Source organism: Phaethon lepturus, unplaced genomic scaffold (genome assembly GCF_000687285.1).
Source record: "Phaethon lepturus isolate BGI_N335 unplaced genomic scaffold, ASM68728v1 scaffold4531, whole genome shotgun sequence".
Lineage (NCBI taxonomy): Eukaryota > Metazoa > Chordata > Aves > Phaethontiformes > Phaethontidae > Phaethon > Phaethon lepturus.
The window spans coordinates 1-15,305 of NW_010518309.1; the positions used below are offsets into that span (position 1 = coordinate 1).

At 44.8% G+C, this 15,305-nt stretch overlaps 1 protein-coding gene across 1 annotated transcript; it reads left to right on the plus strand.

Moving 5' to 3' along the window:
• The first annotated feature begins 4,181 nt into the window (after positions 1-4,181).
• LOC104628170 (potassium voltage-gated channel subfamily C member 1-like) lies at positions 4,182-5,905 on the plus strand. Its single transcript, XM_010296673.1, is given in 2 exon segments — positions 4,182-4,853; positions 5,072-5,905. Coding segments are annotated over 2 exon segments (1,506 nt in total).
• Positions 5,906-15,305: the final 9,400 nt, after the last annotated feature.

A 15,305-nucleotide genomic window follows, 5' to 3' on the forward strand; every position in this document is an offset into this window, starting at 1 on the left:
GGGCCGGTTGCTGTTGGCCGTGGGGCTGGTCGTGAGGCGTCGCGCGCCTGCGGGGTTTCTCGGCCCGCGTAGGGATCCCGCGCTCGCCCGAGGCTGTAGGACTCGTCTCCCAAGGGTAGCGGGGCCCCCTCCAGTGATTCGCTGCAGGGCCTGTGGTCCACGGCCAGAAGGGACTTAGGGGTTTTGGGGCCGGTGCAGAACAGGCGTGTTCTCTCCTTATGTAGCTGAGGGGAGCAGAGGGATGGTGAAGTGTGTTTGGGGTCAAGGTGAAGGGAGTGGTGTGGGGAAGGGTAGCCAGAGGACTTCAGGGCAGGATGCTGAACTTGATGGGATGTGGAACACAGTCGCCGCAGCAAGAGGTGAAGGCAGGCGGATAACGTAGGGCTTCACGCTGTATCTGCTTGGCCTTACTGAACTCGGTGCATGCCATGGGTCTAAAGGGAGAGGGAGGAGGGGGACTAAAGTAGCACATCTCAAACAGATGCTTTCAGTGTCCCTGACCTTCCAGCCTTGGCTGTATGTATCTGCACTTGCAGAAGGCTTAACTGCTCTTCTTTCCAGTTGCGACATTTTACAGGTTTTTGCAGTAGGCTGAATCAATAAATAACCCAGGCTATAGATCACCTTGTTTTTGGAGGCTTGTTTTTTAAACTTTTTTCACCAATCTGTTTGCATAATCCCAGGAATACACTTGTGTTAGTGGTCAGAAGGGAGGTATAACTGAAACATGCGATGGGGAAAAATTCCACAGAAGCTACTTAAACTGGTTTTGCTAGTAGAAAAGCTAAGTTTGTAGGTGCTGGTGCTATGTATCTCCAGCACCTAAAGAGTAGCTTCGTGTTTCCCCAGGGCTCTCAGGACTTTAGGATAGATTAAGCTTTTTTGCTCAATATTCCAGAGCAAGGTTTTGTTTGCAAAACTGTTACTCATCCTCACCAGCTTTTTATGAACATTCTCTGAAGAAATGCTTATACTGGAAGGCTAAAACTCCTCTTACATTCTAGCACAAATGCAGTTAACAAAGCCCTGCCTGATTAAGACTAACGTGAGTATGCCTGAGTGCATAGTGGAGACCATATCCATCTGAATATGAGTGAACGGGAAAAAGTAATAGAACATCTGCCCTGTACAAAATATTTGTTTTATTAAATACCAAAGATTATGGGAAAGAAATACTGAATTAGTTCTGTTAAAATACCATCTTTGAAAAATGCCTCAGTTCATTACAGCTTCAATCTCCTCCCCTTTGCCTCCCCCCAGAAAAGCCTGCCCTGTTCTTTGGCGTTAATAAATGTAGGCCAAATTGAAACAAGAGTTTCATTACTCAAAAGAAGTATAAGGTTGAGGGAGCAGATTTGACATTCATTGCCAAACTCCTGTAGTGCCTCATGCAGTGAAAGTGAATTCTCAGAAGATACGAGGCAGGCAGAAAACTTGGAATAGGGCCCTGTTCTCTGGAAATGGAGTTGCACTTTTCATCTGCTCAAAAAATGTTCTGAAAGGACAAGCTGTTTACTGCAATCAAAGGGTCTTATTCAGAGCATAGGAACACCATGTGTCATTTTGCTTTCCAGATTATTTCTGGGTTTCAGAAATCAGCTGCAGGGCAAAGGTTGTAAAAGGCAAATACGGCAGTGCTATGGAACAGGATACATCAAACTTGATCAGATCACCCGCTTCCAGAACCTCAGAGACATATCAGACATTAAATTAAAAGGAGACTTTTTCATTCTTATTCTCTGTGGAGAGGGAGAAAGATGTGAAGAGTTTGGTGTCTGTTATAGAGATGGAAGGGAGCAAGGACTGAAGCAGCATAGCTTTCACATGCTTCATGTGCTTTCAGAGTCTGGATCTAAGTGAAATTATGCTTCTGCTGGTGCTCTGCTTGTGATGTCTGGCAACAAAGTTGCTCAGTACAGAATTGGGACGTAATGGGCAAAGACGGCTTGTTGCCCAGAATGTCCCACACAATGGCAGCAATTTGCCATTCTAGTTTCTGCAGCCTTGCTGTGGTGTTAGCTGAGAAAAGAAGCCAGGATTGTCTGTGATGTCCCTTAGTACTTTGGGAATCTGGATGGTTAGGGTGAGTGAGGTTACTTGCACCTGCAGGTGAAGCGCCAATGAGGAGCAAAGAACCAGACTGCTATCTAGGTAAAAGGCCTAAAAAAACCCCTATTTTTTTAAAGAAAAGAGACTTCAGTGTGCCAGGGTAATGTAAGTAGTGGATTAAAATGAAAAATCCAGCAAGTGAACTGTGATACTACTTCCTCTAAAGAAACATGAATCTGCTTTTCAGTTGTAGAACTGAAAAGGAAGCCCCCAGAGACTTCCTGAATAGTCTTGCTCTTCCTGGGAATGAGAAAATTCCTTTTCCTACTTTCTTTCCAGAGAGTTTGAAGTAAGTAGAGGTGATACCTAAAAATGGCCTTGGAATGTCAGCTGAAAGGAAGTTTCACATGCAGCATGCCTTTCTTGACTAGGATTAACAACTATGTGCCAACCTTCTTCCTGGAGTAATCAATGACCAAAAATGCATTTAAAATCAATGGTTGCAAAAAGTTAACCTTTACGGCATCAAGAAATGAAGAAAAAGCCCTTTAAACCAAAAAAGGATAGAATGTGACAAGAAGATGGGAGACCAGTTTTTTGTTCCTTAGTTTGTTCCTGTTGCCTTCCATATTATTTTTTAACTCAAATAAGGCACAAGCCAAGAAAGAACCGTGCTCTTTCTGCCTTTCTGTGGTTTGATAGTTTAATCTCTAATTGGTTCTAAGACATTTTAGCTCCACGATTTTTCCAAACACCATGGCCCTTTGAGATTGTTAGTAGAGCAGTGGGTGGCAGAGTAGTTAGAGCATATCTGGCCTGGCAATTGTTGCCTTCTTGTTTGAGTGTTATTTCCTGGAGTGGGGAGAGCAACTGCTGATGGGGCAGAGAACAAGGGAGAGGGGCTCTGTATCTTTTCAGTGCTATTGGCTGGTTTTGTTTTCTGGCATCTGTGAGACTTGAGCTTTGGACACTAGTCATCAAACATCCTGTTTTCACTTGAATTTGTCTCTGTTCTTCCCAGTCTCTTCTCCTTTCTTCAGGTTGCAGAGTTGCTGCAATAGTACCAAGGTAAGAATATGAAATGGCACTTCTTGGCTCATTTCTCACACGGGGATTGTTATATTTGAGCAAGGGGTATCTGGTAGTCTAAGCAGATGAAGGCAAGTTTAGCTGGGATCTCAAAAATCACTGTGGCTCTTTAGAGAGCTAGGCAACAGAGGCCAATAATGTAACTCCAGATTTGCTGAGTGCTGAATTAATCTAACCTGCTTAGAACCACACTGTATGGACTCCTATGCAGCAAGTACTGAGCGATGCCTGCACACTTTTAGTCCTTATGCTCAATCCTGCTCTCATTGAAGTTAGTGGAAGTTTTAGGGTGAAGCTGCATCAAGCCTCACAGATGCTGGGATTGGCAAGGACAGCCGATGGGCAGTAGTTCTCTTGTGCTATAAGCATGTGTCCAAGCTGCAGCTTCCAGCCTTTTCTGATAAAGCTGAATGAGGTGCTGCATGTAGTTCTTTACTTCTGGGAGTCTCCCCTCGTGCAGGGCTTGTTTGCCTGCTGATCCTGGATGGAAAGGTTTGTTACAGAAGTGGCCTGTGACTCCCATGCTCAGCACTTTCTGCAAAAGAGGGAGGAGGGACAATGGAATTTCTGCATGCATGTCTCCGCACACTGAGCAGCCATCTCTGGGTAAGAGAGTCCAAGCAGGAAAGACAGACAGATTTGATCTGTTAGAAGAAGAGAAGGGCCAGAACTATAAATGCAGGGCATAAGAGAAGGTTGGATGGAAATGTGTAGGAATGGAGGGGCACAAGTGGAGGGGTACAGTCAGAAGTGGATATGTGTGGGTGAAAGACAGCCCTAGTGATTTTCTCAAGAACATCCTGCCCCTATTCTGCACCTCTCCTACCTGCTCCTGAGGCTACAGAGGTCCTTGGTTTCCCCCCTTCTTCAAATAACGTTCATAAAACAGGGCTCAAGTTTCCTCCAGGTATGTTGGATTTTGAAGAGCAAAATGGGATGCATTACAGGAAATAAGCAACTTTACTTCTTTTAATTTGCATTTTCTTTTTGACTGAAGATAAACAAGAGCCTGTGAGGACTTGTACCTCCCTCCTCCCTCACAGATGGAAGGCTCCAAGGAAAAAATCATCCTGAATATTGGGGTCAGATGTGAGACATACAGCAGCACCCTCCAGACCTTCCCAGGGACCAAGCTGTGCAGCCTAACAGAGCCCCATGCCCCAAACATCTACAACCATGCTACCATCGTCAAAGAGTTCTTTTTCAATAGGAGTGCTGAGATCTTTAGCTACACGTTGAACTATTATAGGACCAAACATTTCCACTGCCCCATTGATACCTGTAGGTCAGTCTTAGAAGAGCTGGTTTTGTGGGAAATAAAGGAGACACCACTAGCATCCTGCTGTTTGCTGAAGCTGAATAATAAAGAGGTGCAGCCAGAAGAGTTTAACATTTGGGATGAAAGTGAACAGACTGATGATCAGTGCCTCACAGTCCAGACAGACAGAAGGGATTTCAGCTGGTGAACTAGACACCTCCTTCTTCTCTTTTCCCTGTTCTCCGTACAAAATGCATACCCCGTGCCTCCTTATAATGTCAGGCATGCAGAGCAACAAACACAAGTCAGAGACTGGAGGATGTTTTCTGCGCTGCTGTTATTTCTGGAACCAACATTTAGTTCTGAAGTGGCCCTCAGTGTGAGCCTGTCTGCATTACTCCAGCTGTCGGACTGGAGTTTTTTCCCCTTCCTTACAAAATCCAATATAGGAGTTCAGGTGGGTTTTTTTCTTTTACTCCAATCTTCTCTATTATTTTTCAAATCTGGAAGGAGAAAATGCACTCCATGTGAGCAGAACAATGATGATTTGAGAAAGATTAGTCTGGGGTTGTACTGTGCCTGTGGAAGGGATCCTGGGGTTGTGGTGAGGCACTGAGGTCATGCGATACTTCTTTGTTGGAATAATTGCACATGTGCCCTTTCCTCCCTCTGCAGTGCTTGGCTTTTGTTTCTTTGCTGTTCATCGTTGGAATTGTCATCATATTCTTTGAGGACACCAAGGCACCATTTGAGTTCTTTGCTGCTAACTTCACCTCTGTTGGCTATTCCGCGGTCTCCCACATTGACCATGAACCTTATTACCGCCAGGCTGCCTACTTGCTTCATTTGGAGCTTTTCTGTGTCCTCTGGTTTACTTTTGAGTTCTCTGTGCAATTTTGTTTCTGCCCAGACAAGAAATTCTTCTTCCAAAATCCCCTGAACATGGTTGACTTCCTCTTCCCAGTTTATATTGCACTCTTTGTGGCTGGGCAGATTCAGAGAATGCCAAGCCTAGGGCTTTGGCTGGGCTTTGTTTGGACTTTGTTCGGGCTTTGTTCGGGCTTTGTTCGCATTGTCCATCTCCTCACACTCCTGAAGATACCCAAGCTGATAGAAACACCACTGATCCTCAGGGTTCTGTGCTACACCCTCAAGTCTATCCTCAGAGATTTGCATCCTGCAGATAATTGGATTTTGGCCTTTGAGACCCTCTTCTTTGTCTCTCTCTTTTCCTATGGGGAGTTGCTGGGTAGCCATCCTTCTTACACAGGGGAGCTGCACTTCACTGATATTCTTGTTTGCTTCAGTTGGGCTTTGATCACACTCACTACAGTGGGCTACAGAGATACTGTCCCTCTCACCACAGCTGGACAAGTGACGGCAGCCTTAGCTGTGGTACTTGGCATGTTAACTATTATCATCTCAGTACCTATTTTCCTGGTGAAATTTAAAAGCTATTATGACATTGCTATCTTCAAACAGAAGCTGAAAAGGAACAAGAAACATTAACACTTCAGACTCTCTGTTCCCCTTGCCTTTAGCAATAATCCTTCAGCATGGTTTATTCCTTTTGGTGAGAAGTGAGTGCAAATAGTTCTTACTGCACTCAGCTTATTTCAAACCATTGGTGAGGCCTCAGGTTGCAGTACTTGATACACAGCTGATCAGACCTGTCAAATTCCCATATTGTTCTTCATCCCATGCTCTTTTATATGCTACAGTTTCTCGTCTAGCTGTTTGGATACAGGCTGTGACGCTACGTTATAGCCTGAATGTGCACCACATAGCGCAGTTCCATGACCTGGGGCCACAGCATATTCCCTCAACTGGCATACAACCCATGGTGCTAGCTATGCCCTCCATCACCTGACAGACCACAATCTCATTTTGCATGCTGGGAAAGAAGATTTGTACACAGTCCTGCTCTGACACCGAGGAGGAAGCATGTTTGGTTTGGTTTTTTTAACAATGTTCTGTTTGCGCATTTTACCAGTACATCTGATTTGGCTGCACTTGCACACAGGTGTAAAGGCGGCAGCAGGCTGAAATGAATATCTGTGGTCCTGAGAGCCAGCACTGGTTGACACCTTGCTTTGCAGGCTTACAGGAATTGCCGTGGCATTCGGATAGCAGCAAATCCTTTTTGGCTCTGCTGAAGTCAATGGCAATCTTTCACTGACTTCAGTGAGGTCAAAATTTCATTGGACACTTCCAGCAGATCAACACTTTCAATAGTTCTTGATTTTTATGTAACAAAGTCACAGAGCTATTACCCAAAATATATATGTATGTTTTTTGCTATTCAAAAGTAAAAACATAATCTACAGTATTCAATGTAATTTTAATGTCATTTACTTTCTTAAGACATAGATATAAACTAGGATTATTTATCTTTTAACTGGATAGTCTTAATTGTTGCGTATGTTTAATTTTGAAATAACAAGTATTGTTGAAGTTTAAAAAAAATAGCAGAATGATGTGCTAAGATTATTTTGTTTAGTAAGTAAATATTTCTGTATACAAGTTATGTATATAAATTTCATTAAGGCTGTATTTTAATTGCAGTTTTTATTAAGCTTTGTCTGTCACTATGATTTTTCTCTTCAGGATAGCATTTTAAGGCTGCTTTATTTTTATTGAAACACCAGGTAGCTTCCCTCTATTCCAATGCAATTCCAATGAATTAGTCTAAGCGAAACAGAAAACACTGCAAACATTTCAGGCACAAAGCACATGAGAAGCTGGAAACACCCTGGCAGTGGAAGGAAAGTCTAGGTGTTCTCCTGCACCCACCTTTGCTATGAGTGGAGGGGGTGAGCCGGGTAAAGACATGCATGTGGTGCATAGGAATTTTTCTTAATCAGATCGAAGTGGTGCTATGCTTTCTGTGGACTTATATAGTCTTCTTGGAAATTCATATTAGTTGCAACAGTTTAACAAGAGATTTACCAGACCTGTGCTCGAGTTTTTCCCAGTCCAGGAAAGGACCCACGATATAATCATAGGCCATGACCCCATTTTAAGAATCTAAGTCAAATCCACTGGAACAGTTACATCTTACTGGCTGCGAAGTTAGGAGGTGGTTCAGAATGCTGCAGTGCTTTTTTCTGTGTTTAGCCAGCTCTTCTGGTGTACATCCATTTTTTAGCAGATACTTCACAGGAGACAGATCTTCTGCAATTGAGTAGAGCAGCCTTCACTGCTGCCCCCAGAAGAGGGTGCTCTCTAAATGCACATGACAGTCCGGTTTCTGCACAGGACGCATGATGTGAAACATCAGAACAGGGTATTACACTGCTGTCTCTAACAGGGCTCCATTTAGATCCAAATGTACGTTCTTATCACATCAGTTAGTGCCCATTCCTCTTTGTCATAAAAACAGCAGTTACAGCAGCAACATTGAGTTAGTATCAATGTGGTAGAGGAACTGTAGTTCCTCTGGATCAAAGGATCTAACCCTGCTGAGAAATCAGGACGGGGTTTGTCAGAGGAAGAATGTGTACTTTAAGCTGAAAAAACTTGCATGGAGTTGGTGGCAAGCAGAATTGCTTAGATCAATAGTTCTTTAGTGAAAGAGCAGTATATGGAAAATCATCATCTATGAAGTGTTGCCAAGCTTTAGTTGGATTTCAATGCCTTGCTCATGATCGTCGTAGTGTAGGTGTTATGGTATACTTGGGGAAAGAAGAGTCAAAGTGCTATGTATGGAAGGAAAGCGATGACTTAAAAAATACACTTAACTTAGAGAACAGTGCAATGAATGGTATCATTCACCCCAGAGACTAATCATCCAGTTGAGTTTCAAAGTGCCAAAGACAGAAATATATTATCTTGGCTACATGCTGGAGTTACCTTTTGAGGTTTGCCCAGTCACCAGAAGATACTGTGGAAAAATAGCTTTCTGTATATTTATAATATAAAAATCATAAAACTATTTCCATGCTAGGGTTAGGGATTTGAAGGCTTGGAGAACAGATATCTCAGGGCTGAAAATAAGATCAGTGGTTTTCAAAAACCCATTTAAGTTATAGCTGTCATTTATGAAAACACCAGAAGGCAGCTATGTTGAAATGGAAGGACATAGATCACAGACTGTCCTGCAGAAGACACTAAAGTACTTGCAACTTCCCTAATCCTTAGGGTGTGTTTTACATATGCCTCAAAGCAAAGAGAGTTGTTCCAAGATAGAGGTGTTGCCAAGGTAGATTGTTATTATTTGCCCAGCCCATTGCCACAAGCGCAGCTGGATCACTTGAATGCTAACAGAAAGTGGTTTCTTACAGTACTGTTTTCAAAGTTTAATACCTCCTGTCATCTGCCTTCACCCCAAACTAGATATGTGTCCAAGCTGTGGCATTCATGAGCACATGTATGGATGCAGGACTAATTCAACTCTAGCAGTGAGAAGTGGCAGTACTACTCCAGTTTCACTGATATCTATGTGTGGAACTCCGCTGGTAGTCAAAACTAGGGCATCTTCTCTTGAATCCAGTCTCCTTTGGGCCTTCAGGCATCCTCCATCTGGGCCTCTGAGGGTATCTGAGTCTATGTGGTCAGGAAAGCAAGGGTCTAGCTTGTGGATTTGTGCCTGAGAAGTCACCTCAGCCCACACGCTAGAGTGGAATAAACAGGGACAGCCTGAGCAGTCACAGCATCCTGGCCAAGCTCTTCTGCTTTTGTAGCAGAGGCAGATGGGACACATGGGACACACTTTTGCCGCGTTGCTAATTGCTAATACCACAGCTAAGCACATTGCAGACAATTTGATCACATGCTGTATAGCCTGCCTGGGACTGGTCAATGACGTGTGTTACTGCAATGAGTTAACCCTGGCCAGCAGCCAGATGCCCACACAACCGCTTTCTCACTCCCCTTCTCAACGGGGTGGCCAGAGAAAATAAGATGGAAAAGCTTGTCGGCTGAGATAAAGTCAAGGAGATCACTTACCAGTTACCATCACAGGCAAAACAGACTCAACTTGGGGAAAATTAAATACTGACAATTCAAATAGATTTGGATAGTGAGAAACAGAACCGAAAATTAAACCAATACCTCACTCCCCCATTTTTTCTGGACACAACTTCACTCCTGCACTCCTGACTCTTCTACGTCCTCCTACCACCAGCCTGGCTGACAGGCTCAGCTGTGCCCTGTGGTGGGTTGGCACAGGGCAGCCCCCGGCCTTCCTCTCGCAGAGGACCCCTTGCAGCCCCCCGCTGTTGGCACCTCGCCGTGCACCCAGTGCTGTTGTATCGCCGAGTATGTGCACCCTGTCCCGAGACCACCGGGCTGCGCAGTGCAGACACTCTCTGAGTCCTACCGTACTGGAGCAGCTGGACGAAGATGGGGGCAGAGGTCATGCTCCCAGATGAAGGTAAGCACAGGGATTGTTTCCAATCCTTAACGCACAAACTTAACATGCCACTGGCTCAGTGCAGCAAACTTAGACTTCGATGATGAGTCTTGGAGCTGGAAATCATGATGCTTTCCCAGCACAGGCTGCTCATGGAGGCCTGACTGCTGTGCCATCCCTTTTTTCATAGTTGGGCCATGGATAGACAACCCTTACAGAGGACATGGCAGGCTCCTCCTGAAAAAAAGCAGAGAGGATACAAGCTTTGACAGCAGACTGAAAAAGCCTGTAGCATATTGTGGTATTGAGAAGGCTGTGATTCACAATAGAGAACAAGAGAAACTGGTGGCATTTTACATTTTACAATGTCTCCATGCAAACCTTCAACTTCATGGTCACTAAAGCATTGGACATTACAAGATGTTCTTTGCTACACTATTAACTATCCAAATGGGATTCAGTACACATACAGTAAAATTGGACTTTCTGAGGGCTCCCAGCAGTTGGTAATATGCTTTTATTTTGAATCAGAATAAAAAGTCAGAAACTGGGTATGTCTTAAGAATCAGATTGTCAGGTTGCAGTGGGGACCAGCAGCTCCTGGAGGGTCAGGGAGCCAGGAGTCAAGCACAAAAACACAGCCGCTAGAGCAGGGTCCTTGTCAGCCAGGACCCAGCTACACAGTACCAAGTGAGGTGAGGGGAGCAGGGTAGACGCAGAGACGGCAGCCAGATTCAGCAAAGACGACTCATCATGAGGCAAATTTGTGGTGTTAAGAAGTGAATCTGCAGACCAGAGTTGGGATCACGTCCAGTGACAGTTACCAGGGTCATCACACAGTCCAGTGATCACCAGATAGGTCCAGAGTGAAACAATCACCTTGAGAATACCAAATTGTCTCGTTTTGATTTGGTAAAACCACTTGATTGCAATAAAGGCAAAACAAGAGAAAACGTCTATATGTGTTTAACATGCAAACACAGTAGTGTATTAATACAGATGTAATGTCCAAAATAAGAAAGACGTAATGAGGCATTTATAGCTCATCAAAATCCTTCCCTCTTTATAGATTGGAAAGTAAAACCCTCACTTTTCATAGGAACATAGAATATCTCAAGTTGGAAGGGACCCATAAGGAACACTGACTCCAACTCCCTGCTCCTCGCAGGACTACCTAAAACTAAATTACATGACGAAGAGCACTTTTGACTTCTTTCATGAAAATATCAGTGAAAAGAACACGTTTCTGCAAAACAGCTTAGGATTTCCCAGCAGAAAATTCCCTTGCACATGTTCACCAGTGCAGCTAACTTGTGCTGACCTCTGCGTCAGGAATAGGTACAGCTCCCTCTTCTTTCATGTTCCCAGTGCTCCCCAGTGTGGAAGGATGAGGAGTTGCTTGTCACTGGGAAACACCAACACAGCTTCACACAATGGAAAAGTGATGTGGAAAAGGGGCCTGTTCTTGGCAATACAGCTTTGCCAAAGCAGATGAGAGTCCCTTCCCCTCTCTAGACCACGCTTCTTTCTCTCTCGTGGAGCCTCTTAGCCGCAGATTTCCCACGCAAGAGGAGCACTGCGAGGAGTTGTGCTTTAGTGAGCAATAAGGGAAAAGCATTGCTGCCTGCTGGTGTTATCCACCGTAAGAGCAGTTGGTGGGACATTCCCTGATGCCTCCAGTGCAGCCCAACAAAGGAAGGTACTGAGGCTTATCCATGCGTACGACCTGCTCCTTTGGCCCTGCTGGGGAACTGGTAACTGTAGTCTCTGATGAGCTGTCAGTCTCTTTTGCAGGGCTTGGATAGGAGTAGGGAGTCAGGTCTCAGGCCGCAGGTTATCCAGGAGTAGATGAGAGCAATGGCATGGGAATATATTGTATGGGACTCTGAGACATTTTTAGGTGGGTGGTTTCCTTAACCAGTCGTGCCATGCACTTTGTGCTTAGAAGTCACTGTCTTCCTAGGTTGCTACATTCACCTCCAATGCTTGTTTTCTTACCCTATCCCAAAACTCTTTCCTCTTTCACTTAAAAATAAAATATTTAACACAAATTTTCTCACAGTGGGTTAAGGACCAAGCTGTTTCTGATGCCCAGCATGATAAATAAATTCATGGTCATGAGGTCTCTGCTAGAACCCCACACCCTTTGGCACTTCCATGTGAGCTAGGTTTCTGGAGGAGTGTGTTTTGTGGCTCTCCGTCCCAGCCAAGCACTTTCGGACTAGCGTCCACTCATCAGGAGCAGCAGAGAGAGGAAGAATAAAGCCTTCTGCAGCAAGACAAAATAAGCCATCCTGGTTAACAGTTTTTTTGCTCAAATGAGATTTTGAGGCATAATTGCACGAAGTGAGGTTCTTTGCTGCTGCTGCAAGTGGGAGCCTGACCAAGGTAGCCAGGTGCGCTGTGCCCCACACCCTTGCATTGATTTGCAGCCTGTTTCATGCTCCATCTCCCTACCCCTTTTGCCTCAGTGGCAGCAAATTAGCTGATGCAATTTGATCTTGTGTTTTCTTGACACAGTTGCTGAGCTTGTGAGATGAGCAGGATTCAAACTGAGGTAAGAGGACTGCTCACAGTAGCCATTCATCAGTTAGAGAATATTAACTCCTACTTGCTTCCCAGCTGGTGACAGCCTGAAAGCAGTTAAAAGTTCAGTACTCCTATCCCTCTCTTCTCTTTTCTTAATGTTGTCTACACTCAGTGGGCTGAATTTCCAGTAATTTTAGCCATGTTAACTCCACAGCATCCCCAAATACTCCAAAGCATGTGCTTGCTGCTGTGCTGCTTGGGGTTGTGACAACTCGGTGCTTCCTGTTCACAGAAGGGATAGGATGTCAGACTTACTGTACCCATGAAATGGATGAGAGGGGCCACCGAGGCAGCTCAGCACACTTTCAGAGAAACAAGCTGTGTTCTCGGCTACCCTGAATACTGCCAGCACTACACTGGTGAGAGCTTGTTGAGCCAGTGAGGGCAGTGACTTTCCTGGACCCTCAGGGTATGGAAAATTTAGGGTCTGGTGCAGCACACTCCCACAATCATTCAACCTCTGTGTATAGGGCATCTGCACAGCCTGTCTGTGGGCAGAGTGACTCAGCAGCAAAGGGAAATTCAGTTGCGGATGGTGAAGTCAGATCCTGGTGAAGCCCCAGGCTCTGACTCACAGAAAGCAAATGCATTTGACATACGCGGGAAGTGAAAGAAAATTCCCAAATCTGGATGTTTCTCAGGACTTGAGAAAAGCACCCTCAAGAGGTACACTGACTCTCAGGTGGTCATGCTATTAAACTTCTGCTCACTGAAGTGCAAGTAGTGCCCCTTCCAGGTATTTCTGTCTTTCTGTGTTTCTGTGCAATTGTAGCACTGCTCTCCTGGACGTACTTAGATTTGAGGGTGTTGTACTTGTCTGAAAAGGTTTTCATTCAGATCCCACAAAGTTTGCAAAGAAGTGGTGGAAAATGCTTGGTGACTGAATGATGGGAGAGTGTGTGTGTGTATGGGGGGCCCTGCCCATGCGCTGTGCCCAGGCAGCTTATGACCACTCTGATGTTACCACTTATGGAACAAACCTGTTTTCAGCCTGAAGGTTGTGCCTGGAAAAACAGCTGCTTGCAGTCCTGCCTAACACTCTAGTAGCCTTCTTTCAGCCTACCCCTGCCTCCAGAGGAGCACTGGAAGAAAACTGGTGAGGAGCGACTCTCTCTCGTAATTCCCCACTGAAGGCCTTAATTGCAGCCACCCTCCCTCCTGGCTGCTGAACTGCAGAGGTCATTCTCCAATTGTGGCCACTTTTGTCACTGTCTAAGGAGCAGGCATGGATGATGTAGTGAGGTTCACTTTAATCTACTGCTTGCTTGGGTTTCTTTGAAGCAAATCTCCATTCCACCATTTATTTGGGAGCAAAATATGAACTGAATATCCTTCCCTCACCCTAGCCTCGCACGAAGTTGACCCTCTGTGTTAGCAGTGTTAAAAATCATGCCCATATCTATTCAAGTGGTTCTTGGCAGCCCATATGGTTTTATAGCATAGATCAGGTTGTAGTTTTAGGCTATTGCTCTTTGTCTGTTAAAAAGCTTGTGACAGAGTGCACATTTCTCTCCTTTCACATTCCTGCCTCGGAGGTATATTTACTAATCATCATTAGAGTACACAGACTCTTCGTCTTTAAAGTGCTTCCTACACATGAACTAATTAGTCCACACAATTTACCAGTGGGTAAACATTTAGAATTTGTCCTTAGGATTACTAAAGAGAGGAAAGCCTTGACCCCTCATTCAGCAAAGCATTTGAGATTGCGTTTCATTTTAAGCATGTCTGGGGGTGAAGCACATGTTTAAGTGGGCTTAAGATCCCAGCTACCTGCTTGGGACAAAACCTTCCTATTTATTCTGGACCAGGATAGACCCATGCTGGAGGATAATGAATGTGTGAGCATGCTGGGATGGTCTTCCCCTCACAGTCCTGATTCGCTGACTCAAGTACCAACATCGCTGGTAATAACATTGAGGACATAGCACCAGCACCTTCAATGCAGTTTGCATCAGCTTGTCACTGACCACAGATAAGTATTTGAGTAACTTAAAGTGGTGAAGTCACATCTTCATTGTTCGTTCCTTCCGCTAACTGCTGCAAATTGCACTTTACCCTTGCAGCACAGATGCAGGGTGTAAGTGCCTCTGTATTTTTTTTCCAAAAGGTTTTCCTGCCTTTCTGCTCTTGAGCTTTATGAACTGGAGATCTGCAATTTCTAAATGCGCTGAACAGACCCAGAGCCATGGTGCTCTGAGAAAGACTTCCTGCATCCTAGTCTTGCAGAGTGACTGTCTTGGGCTTTTTGCATTTCCACTTGGGAGATTTCTTGGCATGATTTAAAGCTGTCAGTGTTGCTCATGTTGCATGAGGGGAGAGAAATAGACAATAGAAATAAAATAATTTTATTTGCTACTCTCTCCCTTCCTACCCTGTTCACGTCTAGACTTAGCAGGATAAGACAAGAAAGGAGCAGGGAGGTGCAGCAGAAAAGGGAAGAACAGAGTTGCATCAGCCAAGCCTCCATTACCTCCATCAGCTGGGACAAGTTGTGGCTTCATTCTCTGCCTTCGTTTCTATCAGCTGTGCCTGAGGCTTGGTTGACATCTTAGAGTCTCGGCTGGCATCTTAGAGTCTCGGCAATGATAAACAAACACATCACTTTATTATCTAGCATTTTTTCAGCTTCAAAGAACTATCATTTGGGCTGAGGATGATTCATGCCAAGGTCAAGATGGTGAACCTTCTCACTGGACAGGTGATGGGAGATGGCTGTCTCCCATATTGGAGTCATCAGGATGATTGCAAAGCAGATGTCCTACTGAGTGAGGTCACTGGGGCCTGTTTCTCGGAAGCACACAGTTATGTTCTACCAGAGGGTTTCAGGGAGAGGACACTCATATGGTTTCAGGGGGTGCCCTTTGTGGCTGTAGTCAGAGGAGCTCATGGCCAATGCACGCTAAAAAAACATACACAGAAAATAAGGATTTTAGAGCAGAAACCCCTCTCTTTGCAAATCTATCA